At 40.2% G+C, this 19,678-nt stretch overlaps 1 protein-coding gene across 2 annotated transcripts in view; it reads right to left on the bottom strand.

Annotated features, from left to right (window-relative positions):
- ncam2a (neural cell adhesion molecule 2a) overlaps positions 1-19,678 on the bottom strand; it is a 447,190-nt gene that overhangs the window by 111,967 nt on the left and 315,545 nt on the right. For both annotated transcript variants that reach the window (XM_086284341.1, XM_086284343.1), the window contains exons 4-5: positions 14,532-14,675; positions 11,984-12,121 (exon numbers count right to left, since the gene is read on the bottom strand). In XM_086284341.1, coding sequence (XP_086140467.1) covers positions 11,984-12,121; positions 14,532-14,675 — 282 coding nt within the window. The remainder of the gene's footprint in view (positions 1-11,983; positions 12,122-14,531; positions 14,676-19,678) is intronic.

Raw genomic sequence — 19,678 nt, 5'->3', positions numbered from 1 at the left:
AATTATAGTAAGTGAATTTCACAAACCATGACAGAAAGCAACAAACAAAAGTAACAAATGGTGAAAATGTGCCAAGGAAATTACAAAAATGGAACTCAAACTGTTATGCAACTGTGCTTTATATTTTCATTTGAAAAACAGCATGAATGGTTTTACAACTTTGTTAGTTTGTAAGTAACTTTCTGTTCTATTGAATCTTTTCAGAATTTTTCTTTAAATTATGTTAAATATAGTCAATAAAAAGCTTCCTTGACTCATATGTGGATACTTTTGAGATCACTTCCTGAAATGTTCTACATTCTTCTAGTCACCAAGCTGTTTTTGCCCTCAGGTTGATTAGCCATTCAGCAGGTAGCCTCCTTCTCTCGATACACCATCATCTTCATCTATGGTCTGCTTTGATGATACGCTGGAGACTGGGAGCTGCAGCAGGTCAGCAGAGCTTCATTCGCTGCATGCTTGCGGGGAAGAAACCACTCTTTTATCAACTGACACATGAATATTTATGACTTCACATTGGTAGGGGAGTATACAGTAAGTTATTTCAGCTCTGCTTCTCGAAAAGAAAATGTTGTTCTGCATCACTGGCTAAAGTAATGTCTGTTAACATGTTGCTGAAATAGAGTAGACACTTCTTCTGATGTGCTAAATCAAAAGAACAGCATGACGTATTGTTGCTGCATGCTGAATATAAAAGCGCAACGCCCAACTTGAAGATGGTTATCAAGTTCAATTCTACTTCACAATAAAAATTAACTAAAAAGACAATGCGGCATTCAATCAGCCAATCATCTCAGCTGGTAACTGGATGTGCAGAAACCAATTCAGGAATAAAATTTACAATTTTGTGCAGAAACTATAAAAAAATATTGTTTGACTGCTTTTTTAACAAAATGCACTAATTCAAGAGGCAATCTCACATATACATAAAATGACTCAATGAAATAATCAACATTATTTTGGGACAAAACACGCTAAATACTCTTTTTCCTGAGCATGCCTGCACTGTGCTGGAAACCTTTGTTTTTGTTTCCTTGACAATGTCACTAAATAAGATGCTTCTGCTGGCAAAGTCTATATAATAAAGTTGGCAATGTTCCCTCTAATTTTTCATGTGTCTGAGCAACACACAAACTCCCTGAGCGGTCCCTTGGACCACTGTGAGCAACAGCAGACGTGTGCACTGTGGTCACGCCAGCATCGAATCCATCCAAGTTACATGGTTTATTAAAACAATCAAATTACAGCATTTACATTTATGTTAGACTACTTTTAATTAACTGCTTTAGCCCACTTACAATGAAAAATTAAAAAAAAATCTTATTCATGACCTGTGTAGTATGTTAACACTATTGGAAGTAAAAATAACTTGAACTCCAAGTTTGAAAACACAACTTTCTTTTTTCTTTTTTAAATAAATAAATAAATCCGCACATCCTCCTCAGACACAGTGGACGTCAGTGCGCACACTGTGTCTGAGGAGGATGTGCGGAAGTGCTTCAGGAAGGTGAACGCACGCAAAGCTACTGGTCCGGACGGGATTCCCGGCCGCGTCCTCAGGTCATGCGCGGCTCAGCTGGCTGGAGTGTTCACGCACATCTTCAACCTTTCCCTCTCTCTGTCTGTAGTCCCAGCCTGCTTCAAAATGGCCACCATCGTCCCTGTACCCAAATCCTCCACCATCTCCTCATTGAACGACTGGCGACCTGTAGCCCTGACCCCCATCGTAAGCAAATGCTTCGAGAAGCTGGTCAGGGACTTCATCTGCTCTGCACTACCTGACTCACTGGACCCTCTACAGTTTGCATACCGCCACAACAGGTCCACTGATGATGCCATAGCCCTGACACTACACACTGCCCTGTCACACCTGGAGAAGAGAGACACGTATGTGAGGATGCTGTTTGTAGATTACAGCTCAGCATTCAATACCATCGTTCCCTCGAAGCTGGACAGGAAACTGCAGGATCTAGGACTGAGCAGCTCCCTCTGCAGCTGGATCCTTAGCTTCCTGTCTGACAGACGCCAGGTGGTCAGACTGGGCAGCATCACCTCATCCCCCATCACACTGAACACTGGTGCTCCACAGGGGTGTGTACTGAGCCCTCTCCTGTACTCACTCTACACCTACGACTGCACAGCCACTAACAGCTCCAACATCATTGTGAAGTTTGCGGACGACACTACAGTGGTGGGTCTTATCACCAACGGTGATGAGACGGCTTACAGGGAGGAGGTCAGCGCCCTGACCCACTGGTGTCAAGACAACCATCTCACCCTCAACGTCGCAAAGACAAAGGAGTTGATAGTGGACTTCCGGAGGTGCAGAGAAGTACACACCCCCATCACCATCAACGGCGCTGCTGTGGAGAGAGTGAGCAGCTTCCGGTTCCTTGGAGTACATCTGGCTGAGGATCTTACGTGGTCAGTACACACAAACAAAACAGTGAAGAAGGCGCAGCAGCGCCTCTTCTTTCTCAGGAGACTGAAAAGATTCGGCATGAGCCCCCGCATCCTCAGGACCTTCTATCACTGTGCCATTGAGAGCATCCTCACTGGATGCATCACCACCTGGTATGGCAACAGCACCGCCTACAACTGCAAAGCTCTCCAGCGAGTAGTGCGGTGCTCTGAACGGATAATTGGAGGTGAGCTTCCCTCCCTCCAAGACATCTACAGGAAGCGCTGCCTGAGGAAAGCGGGGAGGATCATCAAGGACTCCAGTCACCCCAGCCATAAACTGTTCAGACTGCTTCCATCAGGAAGGAGGTTCTGCAGCATCCGGTCCCGTACCAGCAGACTGAGAGACAGCTTTTTCCATCAGGCCATCAGACTGCTGAACACGTCATAGACACCTCAGCTTCACTACTGGAACTTCAACATTATGCACTCCACACTGTATATAAATGCCACTTGTTTTGCACATATTCAACTCTGTATATTTTATATATTTTATTATTATTATTATTATTATTCTTTTTTTTTTTTTTTACTATTTAATTTGTAAAAATGTGTATACACACACACACACACACACACACACACACACACACACACACACACACACACACGTAGGAAAATATTTAGTATACACATCCAGAAATGCATACACTATTATATATTGTACATATATTTATTAGTTTCAGGTTGGCCATTCTTGTATTTTGCTCGTTTGTGTTATTGTGTTTGCACATCTCTGTTGCTTGTGGGGCTCGCACACAAGAATTTCACTCGCATGTGCTGTGCCAGTGTGCCTGCACATGTGATGTGACAATAAAAGTGATTTGATTTGATTTGATTTGATTTGATTTGATTTGATTTGATTTAAAGCTCTGACTTGTATTATGAGTATGAGTCTGTGGTCTGGGAGAGAGTCCTGTAACTCTGTCTGCAAAATACAGTATATAAGGACCAATGTTGGGCAATTAATTATATAGTTACTTCCTCAAAAAATTAACTGAGTTATGCAAACAACAAAGTTTTTTGCAGCTGTTTACCTAAAAATGCGGCCAAGGCGTTTTTTTTTAAATAAACATTTCAAACTATTTACAGAACAATCAGCTGTTCTGCATCAAAGTTGATGCCACACAAATCATTTGTGCCACTCCAAAAAATAATTTCTGTCCACAAAAAGGAGAACAACAGCCTGATACCTGCAGGCCTGACAACAGCAGATGTATCACTCCTGTAACACCTGTAACACTCAGCAGTCGCCTCATTGTTCTGACACACACAACAAAACTATTGACTACACTACACACTAACTACACAAGATTCGCACTAAACGTCGCAAATCTCTCACATCTCTAAACACCGCCGTCACTCCTAAAACGTCCCCCTTCCTAAACAATAAATGCCATGTTGCCATATCATTTTTTGATTGGTCCACATGGTACATTTTTCCACCAATAGGAAAAGGTGGGTTTTTTTTGGTGTTGTTTTTGCTCACAGGCCGAGAGTGCTTTCGAGCGTTTTCCTTATAAAACGCCATTTTTACGGTTTCTTCCCGCAGTAAATATAAACAATGATAACATTCAGGAAGAAAACCAAACATTGCATATATTTTAACTCTGGTTTTACGTGGCCTATCAACACAATTTAAAAACTGGTATAAAGTCCACACTTTTTCCGTTAATTGTGCCGTCTGTCCTGCTCACATCTCCAATGGTCGTACACGTTGTGATTAACGTGGCTTCACTCCACATCAGCCACACCGCTTTGCTAGCTAAAACACCGGTGTCGGCACATGAGAACGCTGTCATAGCCTGTCAGCGACGTTGATTAGCTACATATATACGAATGTGAATCACATTACTGGTGGGACTATGGGATAAGGTGGCATCATTCTAATCCCATATGGGAGCAGCCAGTCACTTACTGACTAACACTGCCAAACAGAATTGTTAAAGTTTTAATTTTAATTTCAATTCAGGTTTGATTTTTTTTTCTTTGCGCAACATAAATTTTCTGTGTGCAGAGACCGTGCCAGCAGTGCGCAATTGCGCACGCGCGCACCTTAGAGGGAACATTGTTGGCAAGGTACTTGGAGGTTGGCCTAAGGGCTTTTAAAACTTATTTCAAACATGAAGTGTTGTGCTGAATTCATCCCTCTTTAAACTGAGCTGTTATTCATTCAGAAAAATATTCTGATTAAGGAAATGTAAAGCTTAAATGAATGGATTATAAGATTTACTTTGATGGATACGCATTGATACAATTTTGAAATTATACACGTTGAAAACGTAAACATTGCCATCCTTTTTCCCAATTTTCCTGTCTGAATACAGCAAAGTAATGTGTGAAACCTCATTCTGAGGTCTCAGGTTGAGCATTTCAGCCATATTGTTGTAATTTAGTAACATTCCATCAGGGAATGGAAAAATGGTTAGCTCTGATTTACTATATTTGATGGGAGTTGTACAGCATGTTTGGATTTCATCTTACAGTTTCTGTTTATTTCATCTTATAGTGTCTGTTGATTGTGTCCTATTAGCAAAGACTGGCACTTGTGAAAATTGTGAGGTCAGTTGCTAAAGTTGTTTGCATATGAGCATTATGAATTGACCTTTGGTCTTTGATGGCAGACTAATTGTAAATAAGTGTACCACACAGGCTGCCACTGGTTTCACTTTTTCCTGCTCCTTTTTTCAGAGAGACCGCTCATAAGTTGCTGCAAAAATACATCGCTTTATTCAAGTAGTTTATGACCTAGAATGGTTGTGAAGCAGAATTCAGAATTCAAGGTGAAACTTGCACATGCAACAGAGTGAAAGGTGTTAAAAAATGAACCATAGCAAGAAATGGGATGAAACTAGCTAGTATGACATTTCAAAAAGCAGTTCAAGTGAAGTTTTATATAGATGTGTCCAGATTTAGCTTCTTTTCATTGTTGGCTGTAACTATATCTTGGATAAGAATCAACGTCCAGTCTTATTTGGGCACAAATGAGTGTTTCAAGTTTTCCATGTTACACTGATAGAAATTAGGATGAATCCAAACATGCCCTGTAGCTGTATCAGTTTAGTTCTTCATAATTTCTTCTTCTCCTTTTTTCAGAATTCTATAAACACAGAAGAACTGTGTTTCTACCTTTTTTCGCCACAGTTTGTGTCTTACTATGCTGCCAAATCCCCAGGCGTCACAACAGGAAACCGTTTACAGTCTGTAGCTGACAGATAAAACATGTACCCTGTTGTACTCATTGACACACCTGAGGCCCCTAGCAATCTACTTAATCTCCATCTGGTTGTGTTGTCTGACCAATGCAAGGTGTCAATACAGTAGATCTTCTAGCTGCCCCTGTGGCTTACTTTGGAAAATCTTGGCACGAATAGTACTTCTTGCTCTAATTTGGTTTCACAGTTGCAAAGGAAGGGACTAATCCTAGTCAACACTACTGAAGTGTAATGCTCTACAAATGAAAGGCAGTGTTTTGGGGATCAAATAAGACTCAAGTTCTAGCCTCTTCCCCAGCCTACAAAAATAGCTCTTCAGATGAGATGTAGCTTAAGGGGTTGAAATGGAAATAACTGGAATGCAGCTTTTACTCTCAGTTATTTGCTTGTTCAAATAACTGAGAGTAAAAGCTATGGTATGGGTGCAATATGGCTTTCCATAGTTGAACTGCACAGTGCCTCGTACACTTTAGAAAACTCCTTAGGGACTATTTACACCATCAGGAAGAAAGAAAACGTGGATGTAAGTCAGATAGAGATGTCAGAGGAACCATAAGGCAGCACATCCACTGCTTTGTTCTTGGATACTTTGCATACTAACATAGATTTGTTGAAAAGAAGCAGAGCAGCAGTTTTTCAGATCTCTAAGTATTACTGTGAAGAGCTGAGTGGATGACATGTTCACTTTCTACAGAAAAAAGATGGGGAGCTTATACTATTTGTCTGCCCCATGACACTAGGTGACATTTAAGTAAATGCCCTCTCAATCTTTTCTACCTTCAGACCAACTCTTTTATGCTAGAGGCTTAACTACAAGTCTCTCTGAACCACTGCTATCTCAGAACTAAATACCATGATGGCAGTTTGAGAAGTTGTGCAAGAAAAACATCAGTTTGCAGTAGTAGATCTTCTACACTACTTGGAGGCCATGCAGCTGTAAACACACAATGGTTTGATTATACAACCTGCTGAGACAGAGAGCAGAATTAACATTTACTGAGGCAGGAGGGGTTTAAGTGACCCAGCGAATGTACTGTTTTTCCCAGCTTTGTTTTGGTTTCCACAAATTTATGAATTAAGTACCTAGCTATTTAGGCCTTTTGTTTGTCATTTGCCAGTAGGTAAATTTATTGTTTGAAGCTGGTCAGTTTATGTACAAAGGTCATAACAGACTTTAAACAGACACAAACAACTGTGGAATAAAAGCAGCACTACCACACACACTTTTCCTGGTGTGAGGAGTGACTGGCAGTGAGATAGAAAGAGAGCAGCGAATGTTTTAGCTTGCTATAATTGGGGAACATAAGTGGACAGGTATCAGCTGAGCAACCGAAGCTTAACTAGATTAATGACTGCACCTTTATAGCAAATGTGCACCTTTGGGGTGTATGTGAGACCAGTCTATGTAGACCCACGAGCCCCACAGTGGGCCCCTTACTTTTAAGAAATGTGGGACATATGTTGGCCTCACATGGTGGGGCTGTGTGGACAGGACAAATCCACAGTTACTTCATGCAGGCTTCACAGCAGTTTTTTTTAATTTGGATCCCCACAAGGGTTTTCTGAGTTCAAGCACACCTGCTTGAGGCCCAAATGGGAAAAAAAGAATTTGCCCCTAACCACATATCCCCAGAGTTCACGCAGAGTTGCCCAATGTGTACCAGCATAGGCATGTTTGGTGGTTTTCTTTCCCACTGCTTATGGCCAACAGTGGTCAGTTTAGTCCAAACTGCCAATAATAGCAGATGGTTTACAACCCAGCTCTGCACCAGAGAGAGTAAAGTAACATTTGAGCCCCATTTGACAGTACTTTGGATTTTGGTCAGTTCGTGGCACCAAGAGGAAAAGAAGTACTGCTTGTATAGTGAAATCAATTCTAAAGTGCTATAAACCTGCATTCCTTCTAATGACCAGCAAGTAGCGACTCCTCAGGTTAGCTTAATCACTAGTTTCAAAATCTTTCTATTGATGAAAGAGCAGTCCTCACTCCTCACATACCCGTTCAATAAAATGAATGTGACTTGACGATTTAAAATGGTAGACAACATCTTAATGGAGGACATATCATTGTTCGTGCCCACTTTTACAGTTTATATCGTGAATGAGCAGTTGCATCAGAATCATCCAGTTTTATTTCCTAACTTCCAGGTGGACAGCTTTAAGGGAACATTTCGATTGCTCAGAAAAAAAGGAGACAAAGGCGCTGGTGTAACAGATGTCCCCTAGTCTAGTGGTACCGTACCAAAACTCATTAGTTTCAAGAAGACTTATTTAGCTCTAAGTGCTTTATATATTTCATGAGGACCAAATGGTGCAGCTTTTGTCTCACTCATGCAAAATGTTAAAAGTCTTCACAGACTTGCAGAATAAGTCTCTTGGAGGCAAAGTGAAGTTCACTTTAATGCATCTCCCTCTGGGTGTGGCTCCCTTACGGAGTTAGGATGCTTAGCGAGGTCTGGTCGCCTCAGCACCACATGGCGAGTGTCGTGTCGCTGCAATAATAGGTCGTGCCTCATTGAGCAAGCTTATTGGATCTTCCTCAGAAGTGAGGTAAGTGGTGTGCTAAATTGAATGCAATTCATAGTTTTTGGCGGAGGCTTGATCTGCTATTACATTAGGAGTGAGAGAATTACATAGGCAGAGACAATACTGCAGCTGTTCAACCGTTACAAGATGCTTGTGGCCGTAGTAAAATCACATTTCAATCACCTCAACAGTCTCAGGTGACTCACGGTAGATGAGGACAAATGAGAAAATTAATATGACATCCTTTGATTTTTGGGGCCACAGAGCCCGAAGGCATCGCTAATTAAAATTTTCAATCATACTAAAGAACAGAGAGAATTACAAACTAAAACCACACCCCATAGTAGCCAGTAGACCAGCTAGTAAGTATTTATAATTCACTGAAACTGAATCTGTCAGAGCTGACAGCTCTTTTCTGATACTACAACTACAGGTCCATGCATTCAACCTGAATTTCCATATGAGTTGCTGCACGACTGTAGGAGCTGTTTCAGAGTCACTGCCTTCACTCTGCAGATGATCAAAACTCTGCAAACACTCAGTGAAATATGTCAGCTTCATGCTATAATACTCTACTAATCTTAAGTAACTGTTAACAAACTGACAGCTTACAGGATGCAGCTATTTTACCCCCAGTCTCCAGACTTAACAACAACAAACTAGAAAACAAAAAAATTAAAGGAACCAAATTAGTGCTAATTAATTATACGAATGATACCTTGTTATATTTTATCTTTTTCTGCAGTCACAGAGAAACGGTACTGCTAAACTAACCTTGATCATGTATTATGTTTTTAACCTTGGGCACCTGCAACCCTTAAGGTTTTGTAAGTCCAAAAATGAAAAGAATGAAAGGCGTTGAATTTTGAGAACAACAACAACAATACTGCAGAGAGGAAATTCATACCTTAATGTATGCTAATCTATTGATACTATGTGTGCAGGAGCATGGTCTGCAAATCTGCAAAGCTGAGTTTGTAGTCAGTACCGGTACAATGTTGGCTAATAGCTATAAAACAAAAGTGGTTGGTGGTTCAGTTCCTGGCTCCTTTAGTCTCCAAGTCAAAGTATTGGATACACATTAAAGTATTGGTTAACATTAAAGCACTTGTGTGAATGGTTGAATGAGGCTTGCAGTAAGCAAGCACTTAGAAAAGCACTAAATAAGTACCAGTCCAAATATGATGTCAAGTCACCCGCAGCACAGATGCCCAGCAGTCTAATAATACTGGTGATTTAGTTTTTTTGATTTTTGCACTATCTAAGAGAATCCTCTGAGATTCAAATGAGACATCTCTGTCCCATTTGAATTCGTCTTCCTCCCCTCAACCGGTAGGATGAGAGAGGGTATGTCATCTGAATGTGATACAGGTCTCGTTGTTGATGGCAGTTTTGAGTAACTAAGTAACTGTCGTCACTAGGGATGGGTACTGGTGTCTGGTGCCATGATGGCACCGGTTCTGACATAAACGGTAGTAACCAGACCGAAAAGCAGCGCACATTTCGGTGCTTTATTTCGGTGCTTTTTTTTCCTGAGCTGTGATACACTTCTAGCCAATCATTTTACGTTTCCGAGGATAGTAGGCGGGGCCAGGTACATACGTTCTGTTAGAGCAGAGCTACAGATTAAAAATGTCCAAGGCTAAGCGGTTAAAAGTCTGGCTGTACTTCACAGCAAAATATGCAAACTCAGCAGCCTGCAACAAGTGCTTTAAGCTGATACTGTGATACTGTCAAAGGAGGTAACACCTCAAATCCGATGAAACACCTGGCAACGCATAGCGTTTTTTTTAAAAGCCCAGAAATGCGCCGTATTTGATAGCTTGCTGCGAGACCTCACACCGAGCACATCTACTGCGGGTGAGTTGCCTGTTATGCAACATCCCCCAAAAACACGAAGAGGAGAGTCCTGGCCCCTAGCCCCGCCAGTGTAGCAGAAATGATGACGGATGATGGTGGCAGCAGCCGTTCTTCTCTGCGTGAGTAGCTAATTTACGTTGAGTAGGCTAACCACGTTATTACATTAATCCATGTAAGGTGAACTAGCAAACACCTTAGTAGTTACATGCGGCTGTCCTCTTGTTTGATGGCAGATACTCCCTTCACCCTGGCCAAAAAGGCTAAAATGACCAAAGAAAAAGTGGAAAACAGTTAAACATGAGAGGTTTAGGACAAAGTTTGTGTTTTTTCCATTGTTTAAGCACTGCTTCCAGCCAAGAGTGATACCATATATGCCCCATAGCTGCAGAAAAGGCTAACATTGTTATATTTTTACAAAAAACAGCTGAACATGAGAGGTTTTTGGACCAATTTTGTGTTCTCCATTCTTTAAGCACCGGTTTGAGCACCGTTTGAGCACCAGCACCGTTTCAAAAGTACTGATTTGGCACCGGTATCGGATAAAACCTAAACGATACCCATCCCTAGTCGTCACCCCCAACCGGTCGCAGCAAATGGCTGTCCCTCTCCGAGCCTGGTTCTGCCTGAGGTTTCTTCCTGTTTAAAGCGAGTTTTTCCTTCTCCTTTCTCTGTATTATTGTAGGGCCTGTATGATACAACATAAAGTGGCTTGAGCTGACTCCTCTTGTGATTTGATGCTATATAAACAAAACTGATTCGAACTGAACTGAATTGAATTAAACTAAATATCTGCCCAATCATCTCTTGATGGTACTTTATGTGCGTGCCATCGTGGCCATGAGTAACCAGGAATCCGGATTTAATCCTGTAGAGGAACCCTTGGACACAGCTACTATATCCAAGGAAGCCAACAGTCACACAAATTACCCAATCTCAGTTCAGAGGGGTTATGATGAAAAATAACAATACCGAACTCGTTGGGGGATCTGTAACTGGAATGGGTACAGCTGAATTCCTTTAATAACCATCTATTGGGGGGTAAGTCAAGCAAGGGCGGTATTTCCAGAGTGTTCCAGAGTGCTTTACCGTATCTTATACCTGTGTTACTACACTTGGATATTTGGACACTTTAGATATACACAACACAGTGTTGCCCTTGTTATTCTTTGCTGTTGTAATCTTTTGTTTTAAAGGCCTCATAATTTTTGTGATTTGTTTTTTCCTGGTTACTGGTATCGAGTTTAAAATTCTACCAATGTTATAACTCCAGCACACCCTTGGAAACGCTGAGGCAGAAATTACAGCAGGGGAATCCCTCCATCGTCCTAATCCATTAAAAAAGCTAATTTTGCTTGCTATCCACATTGCTAAACTTTTCCCAATCTGTCACTGACAAATTCCCCAACTGTCAAGCTATACTGAGCACAGATCCACACAAAACCGTCACTGTTAAATTGCACTGAAGTTCTGGCACCCCGATATGTCAGCATGTATCAGCAATGTGTCTATTTTAATCTACAACAACTTTCCAACTGCTAAACAAGCAGGACTGTGCCAGATCTGTATGTATGTTCAGACTTTACAGCACTAAACTATCAGCTGTTTTGTAGCCATTACACTGACTATTAGGAAAAACAAAGATTTTAGCACTATGGATATTTTTTATTTGGGTGAACTGAATCTCAGTCTGCACGTCCTTGCCCATTTACCCTGATTTTAGTTTTGTGTCCTCCCTGAAGATGCCAGTAGACCACACTTGATTTTTTACTGCAGAAATCTTGGTTATTGTGGTCCGTTGGCAGCTAGACCTCAACATTGCTCTTGTCCATAAAATCCTGGAAATAACCTTAAACAATCTGTTATTGTTGTACATCAGAATGTCATCACGAATTCAAGTAAATGTTAAAAAAATCCTCACTCACCATTGACCACCACTGCAATGTCCACAAAATCGATCTCCCCGCGTGCCTCTACGCTGGCTTCACAGCGGTACACACCCTCGTCAGCCTTGGTCACCTGATGGATCTGCAGGTTGTTGTTTGGCAACACCTGGAACCTGCCTTCACAGCACACGTGAAAAGGAGGACAGAAGGACAGCCGGAGAAAGGCAGAAGGGGAGAGTGGAAATAACAAAAGAAAAACAGCATACGATAGGGAGAGAAGCGAGATAGGAAAGTTAGAAAAACAGCGGGAGAAAATTGCCATCTCCACTCTTCAGTAGTTAGACTGTCAATCTTCTCTTCAGCACATTTACCTGATAAAGTCCACACAGATAAACACTTGCGCAATTACAGTTCCACACAGTCTCCTATTGTGGCCACTGGGAGATTGGCCGGGATTGCTCGGGCCTCTATCTCATTTCTCCCAAGCAAATATATTTATAACCACGAAGCGTAATTAGAGTGAAATGATTAAAGGAAAAAAAACATTCTTCTCCATGTTTCATCATTACCTTGCTGCTGAAGATTTGAATTTCAATTAAAAACCGTGACAGATTCAAGGGGTCACTTTTTCTAATCTGTTCAGGCATGTGTTTTGTCTGGAAGGAGGACGGGGAAGCGGTGTAGAGAGTTGTAAATCAGGGAAGAGGCGAAGACGAAAATAATGAGTCCTAGTCTGCAGCACCTGCTTTCTATCAGGGAAGACTGTTACTGAAAGTGAATCTTTCTTTTCTTTTAATATTAAGTAGACTACTCTTCTGACATTTAGCACTATTAGCGCTGAAAAGGGTGGTATTACCAGAAAGAGCTTCATAAATGACATACATCAGCCTTCCCTCGAATAGGATGGAAGATGATAGACAATAGTGCCACATAAATACACCCATTAGCTGGCTTTTTCCCAAAAGATGCAGGGTGTGGGTTTGCATTTTATCTCATGGGAAGCGGTATCTTCGAATGTCGCTATCCAACTGCTCAATAATCCGTCCTCTCAGCTGCTTGTTAACATCGTCTCTGTCTGAGTTAGACGCCTCCCTCCGGGGCTGATGGGGTTTCTATTCATAGAATTTTAGACTTTTGTCTTATTGTGAATCCACACAAAAGAAGGGAATAGCATTTCCCAGAGACCTGAATTTTTGCCACATTAGTGAGCCTTTTCAATGACCGAGAGAGGGAAACAGTTGGGCAGGCTGAGACTGACAAGCTTTTTTTCCTCTCAATAATTAAGTGTTTTTGGCATATTTACATTCGTCATGCAATCCTTTTGAGATTATCACTCACATGCAACTTTTATTATTACCATAAATTACTAAAATATTCAATATCACTATACACACTGACTATTCACACTTAAGCAGTGGTACTTTATCCAAGTACTTTCTTTGACTAGAGACTTTGGGATGATTTGATCAAAAGCATTTCACACTTAAAAACAATATGTATGTATGTATGTATGTATGTATGTATGTATGTATGTATGTATATATATATATATATATATATATATTTGTTTTGTTTTTTTAACAGGAATTTACCTTTAACACAAGATTAAACAGATACATTATATGCTTATAAACAAAAAACAGATAACTTAAGCAGATTTAGCCAGAGGATGAGAAAATGAATAACGACATATAACCAATGCCAGGAAACTGTATTTCTGTGTGTCTGAAAGAAAAAAAATACTGAATACCGCTATCGGTCTCCTGTATTGGTCACGCACTAGCCTAATACAGTTAAATATTTGTGTGTTATTAGGCAGGTAGTTTTCAGCACTGGAGGCTCCTACTTCTGTTTTGTTAGCCATCTTCTTCTCCTTGGGACTTTGCACATTTGTGGGCGTGCAACTCAATCAGCGTGACCATTGACAGGAACGATGTATCATGTATTCATGCATAAAGTAGAAAACTGCTCTTTACTACTCTCAGTGGACAAAAACCTTTACCAGGATTATATTATATATGCTACTGGCCTGTTACCAGTTAACCTAATCACATGAAAAATGTTCCTGCAGCTGTTTCTTTTTAGCATTACTTAATCGCCCTTTGTCGCCCCTGTTGCAGCTTTTTTTGAGACTAGTTGCTGCCACCAAATTGAACATGAGCAAATATTTTCCTTAGAATGGTGCATTTTTCTCACGTTAAACACTTGATATGTTTTCTGTTTTGTGCTCACAAGATTTGAAAAACTTTGGATTCTACTTTTATTTATATTTTTACAGTATATAGCCTCTCAAATTTTGGGCAATTACAACTCAATTACTTTTAAAGAACAGTCATTGATACTGATCTTTGATTACCTACTGTAATTCAGACTTCACATCCCAAAACATAACTTTATATTGTGTCCCTGATCTTGAGGCCTTCTGAATACCTTTGAGCTAACCTAACAAGCCATTCTTTGTTTGGTCACTGCAAATGACAGAGCAGTAGGATGTAATTTCCCACGGCAATTAAAAAAAACAAAAGAACAAAACCAAGAAATGTAATGAAAAAAGTCTATACGTGAAATCAGGGGGGGCAAAACTTACTGTGGTGCTCCTCAGTGATCTCTTTGTCCTGGTAGTACCACACCACCACGGGCACCGGGGAGCTAATGACATCACACACAACTTCTGCTGTCTCACCATAGCGGAACTCCTGCGGTGACTGAACATCCTGGAATGTCAGCCTCTCTGCAAGATCAAACAAGATGGAGATTGAACAGCTTTTTCCCCCTCTCTGAGCATTCAGAACAGACAATTTATTGCAGGTCTGAACATCAAAAGGAAAATAAGCAGAAATTGTTGCGCTTTTACTGCCCTCTTAACTCATTCACTGCCAGCCATTGGCAGTGAATGAGTTAAACCCATTGACTCATTCACTGCAATTGACGGCTATAGACGTCAGTGGCAGTGAATGAGTTAACTATGACTGTTTGGAGACAGAACATAAAGTTAGGGCTTTAAAAAAAATTGTTTCCTTCCACTTGTCTTAATCTTGGCTGTATCCTGTGAGGAAGGAGTTTGACATTTTAAAGTACTTTGCTGTATTTCTTGATAATATGGGTTAACGTGTTAGGGTGACCTACTAGCTGCTCATCTTGTGGCTAGGCAAGAACAGTCCCTTCAAAGGTACAACAGCTTTTTTTGTTTCGAGAATACAACTCTTGAATTTGTGGCTACGTCCACACGTACCCGGGTATTTTTGAAAACGCAGAGTTTTCTATGCGTTTGCACCTTTTGTCCACACGTAAACGGCGTTTTCGGTCACTGAAAACAGAGATTTTTAAAAACTCCGGCTAGGGTGGATATTTTTGAAAACTCTGTTTTTGCATTTACGTGTGGATGAGAAAAACGGAGAAACGGAGAAACGCAGCGTCAAAGGTGTGAGCCTTTTTTGACGTCACACTGTGCGCCACGTTATTGTTTCGGTGAAATGAATTTCTACAATACTATTACTGTTACTTGTACTCTCTGCAGTGTTTAAATGCTTACATATACACACACAGTTACTGTCCCTCCATACATACCACTAGGTTCTGCTTCTCTGCCCCATCCTTGTTTACTATTTCTCACCGAGGCTTCTAGACTTCTGATTGGCCAACATTTCTACACGGTTAGGAATATATCGCCACCTGTTGCTTTGGCATGTTCCTAGCAGCGTTTTCCTTCATTTCTGCGTTTACGTGTGGATGTGATTATTTTTTAAAACGAAAACGGAAAATCTCAGTTTTCAAAAATACCCGTGTACGTGTGGACGTAGCCTGTAAGTATACAAGAAAAAATGCAGCCATTATCTGAAATCATGAAGTCAAGTAGCACATCTGAATCAATTTATAGCCTAATTTGCAAATGGATTTGATGGTAAGGAAAAAAAGCCATCTGTGATTTTAGCACAGAAGCACCACATTATCACATTTCTGCAGAAATGGGAAAAAAAAAACAACACGCTTATATGGATGCCTTAATAGCTGCTATCCACTAGTTCAGGGGTGGGCAATTCCAGGCCTCGAGGGCCGGTGTCCTGCAGGTTTTAGATCTCACCTTGGGTCAACACACCTGAATCACATGATTAGTTCATAACCAGGACTCTGGAGAACTTCAGGACATGTTGAGGAGCTAATTTAGCCATTTAAATCAGCTGTGTTGGTTCAAGGACACATCTAAAACCTGCAGGGACACCGGCGCTTGAGGCCTGGAGTCGCCCACCCCTGCACTAGTTCCTAGTGCAGCACTTAAATTATAAATAACTTCATAATTTAAGTGAACATTTGATCTTTTTTGCAAATGTAACCACCCATCCTACTTCTTATCCAATAATTGGCGGCGGGTGGTGTGGCGGTACAGTGATTAGCATTGACATTGCCCAGCAGATGGCTTCCAATTCAGGCTGACGACTAGCTTAAGTGGTCATTCTAAATTAGCCACAGCTCTATGGTATTGCATCACCTGGCTCCACAGTAAAAAAAAAAAAAAAAAAAAAAAAAACAGCAATGAAAGAGAGTAAGAACATAATTTTTCCACTATGACAAACTGTTTTTTTTATATATATAAACCATGTTACCACAATGTTTTATTGGGTGCAACAACAAATCTGAGTTAAACAGATTTAACATAAGATTAGTTAAGAACGACTGCCAATTCATTCTGAGTATGACATCAGTGTTTTGGGGTTTTTGTTTTTATTTATTTTTTTCTTTGGGAATCTTCCAAATCGTCCAGTTTTTTGGATCAACAAACCAACAAAGGGATGACAGACTACCAGTGTTGGTCAAGTTACTTGAAAAAGGTCATCAGTAACTAATTACTGATTACTTCCCCCAAAAAGTAATCCCATTACTTTACTGATTACTTATTTTCAAAAGTAATTAATTACTTAGTTACTTTTTAAAAACACGATTTACAACCTGAATAGGTGATAAAGCGATAGATCTTTCAGCCCAATTCTACTTTTTCTACATAACCCATCATACAAAATGTAATCAAATGGAAAAGTCCCTTTTTAAAACTTGTTTTATTAGTTTTAATCTTTTAACTTTATGCATCAAGCAAAATTTTAATTATATGCAACATTCTCTGACTGGAAGAAATTTGTTTAACATTTAATAATAATAATAATAATAATGGATACTTTATTGATCCCCATGGGGAAATTACTTGTTTTTCTCTGCATTTGACCCATTCACTCAGTGAAGCAGTGGGCAGCCCACTAAGCAGGCGCCCGGGGAGCAGTGTGTAGGGACGGTACCTTGCTCAGGGGTACCTCAGGGTAGCCGTTAAGTGGATTCGAACCGCCGACCTTCCGATCATGGGGCGACCACTTTACCTACTGAGCTATCCCTGCCCCCTATTTTTAAACCTATTTTCTGCACATTCCAGAAAATATATATTTTTTGTGTGTTTACACTCTCTCTTTCAAATAGATGCAAGTAAAACACAGCAGGAAATAAATAAAGTCAAAGACTAGCGGTCCTGTTGCTCTATTTTCACCTGTAAAGCAGGAGTAGGGTAGGCGGAGGTTTGCCCTGGTGCAGGTGTGCCGCAGCGGTCAGTGGAAGAATCTGCGAGTTTCTCTGTGAATTTCTCATTACGTCGTAGCGCACTCGGTGTTTGCTTGGAAGTTTAGGGGGTTTTTTCGCTGTAAAAAGAAATTTCCTTCCCACGCACAACGGACACTAATGTTTTTGTCACTTTTTATGGAATCAAACTTAAAGTAAGGTCAGTACTTCCACGCTTTAAACTAGAGATGGCACGATACCACTTTTTTATGTCCGATACCGATATCATAAATTTGGATATCTGCCGATACCGATATGAATCCGATATAGTGTTTTTTAATCAACAAAACAGTTTTTTTTAAATATCTTGCTGCATTTTGTATAAGTTCATACTCAAGTTTAAAACAACAACTACACTAAAGCTATTCTGTTATACCTGTATGCAAAAAAAAAAAAATTTCATAGTTCAGCAATACTGATCAATCTAATAAACTTAAACCTACACCATCCTCCCTATTCTGGTATTTTAAAGAGTACTTAGCGTAAATATTAAGCAACCTAACTAATAGGGTTCCAACTCCCAGCAACAACAAAAATAAATAAATAAAAAATAGGGAACCACCCCTCACGCTCCACCTCATGATGCTTAATCAACGTAATCAACCTTAATTTGATGCAGTGTGAAAAAAAAATGCACAGAAATCAATTATTTTTCAAGAAATATTAAATAGATTCAACATCTTTCTTCAACAAAATTGCAGACTGCACAGATGGTACCTTCCCAAAGGAAAAAGTACTATAGCTTACTAGGGTATATATATTAGACTTAATAGTCACTATATACAGTAATTGACTTCTATTCCTTTTACATCAAATTAAAACTAATTAAAATTAAAAAACAGATAATTATTTATTAAAAGCTAGACATTTTAAATGAGAATAAGAAAGAAAAGTATGTCTTTGTGCCCCTTTTCCCTGTTCATGCCCTATCGGCCCCCCTGGCTAAACTTTGCTAGATCCGCCCCTGCACAGTTACCAGCGTCAGCTACGTAGAAAAAGATCCTGGTGTAGAAAGTAATATTAAATAAATTCTAACAACAGCTTATCAAGCTTAAACGTGCTGCTGTTGTTCAGCCGCTGGTTTCCTCATTCTGGTGCAAAGTGGGCCAAAAACAAACAAGAGAGACGGACTAGCGACAGAAAAGCCGATCAGCTGATCATTGATCAGTTTCATGATTGAAGTAGCAGCAAGAAGAGGCAGTCGCTTGTTAAGCTTAATGCAGGAATGCTTTACAAACATTCAGAGATGGACTTACACACTTGCTTTACTTCTCTCGGGGATAACTTTGTCGGAGATGAAATGCCGGGTTGCTAGCGAAGCTCCAAATGCTATCCAGACCACCGACAGGTCCCGCATGCCACAGCCGCTCTATCACGTGATGCATACTGCTCCGACGTTCTGAGGTGAGTTACGGCGTGTTGCAAGTTTTGTGAGGTGCTTTCGTGATATTTAATGGATCGGATAACATTTTTTATTTTTCTCCAATATCCGATCCAGTAATTTAGGTCAGTAATATCGGATCGGTCCATCTCTACTTTAAACGTTGCATGCTCATACTCTCTCCTGCACTCATTAATGATCCATTGTTGATCTGCACACAGCTGTTGTCACGAACGTGGCACTCGTTTACATCACTGTCATGAGACATTCTCGCAAAAAAATCACGGTTTTAGTAACGCAGTAACGCAGCGTTCCTACGGGAAAGTAACGGTAATCTAATTACCGTTTTTGCAATAGCAATCCCTTACTTTACTCGTTACTTGAAAAAAGTAATCGGATTACAGCGTTACTGCCCATCTCTGCAGACTACACATATGGAAAAGAAATAGTAAAAACTTACATGATTTACTCATGAAAGTGGCCACTTTCTCATTACTTTCATACATTGTTTTAGTAAGTATCCAAAACATACAAGTTTCATTATATAATTTTTCAAGGGATCTTATATCTGTTTTCACTCTTATATGCTTTTCATACAAGTTTTACACAAGACAGATATATATAAATCTTATAAAGTTTGTATCTTTTCCATATGGGTACAGACAGGATAGAAGGCGAGCATTCCTTCCATGTCTGAAGAACCAGCGAATGTGAAGTTTGCCAATCAGATCCACCTCATCCAAGACACTACAAACATA

The sequence above is a fragment of the Aulonocara sp. 'chitande type north' Nkhata Bay genome, linkage group LG23 (assembly GCF_057382095.1).
Source record: "Aulonocara sp. 'chitande type north' Nkhata Bay isolate Kocher_YH1m ecotype deep benthic linkage group LG23, A_spYH_male_GT1.1, whole genome shotgun sequence".
In the NCBI taxonomy this organism is placed as follows: domain Eukaryota; kingdom Metazoa; phylum Chordata; class Actinopteri; order Cichliformes; family Cichlidae; genus Aulonocara; species Aulonocara sp. 'chitande type north' Nkhata Bay.
Note: the sequence above shows the minus strand (reverse complement) of the source record. Positions and strands in the feature narration are given on the sequence as shown.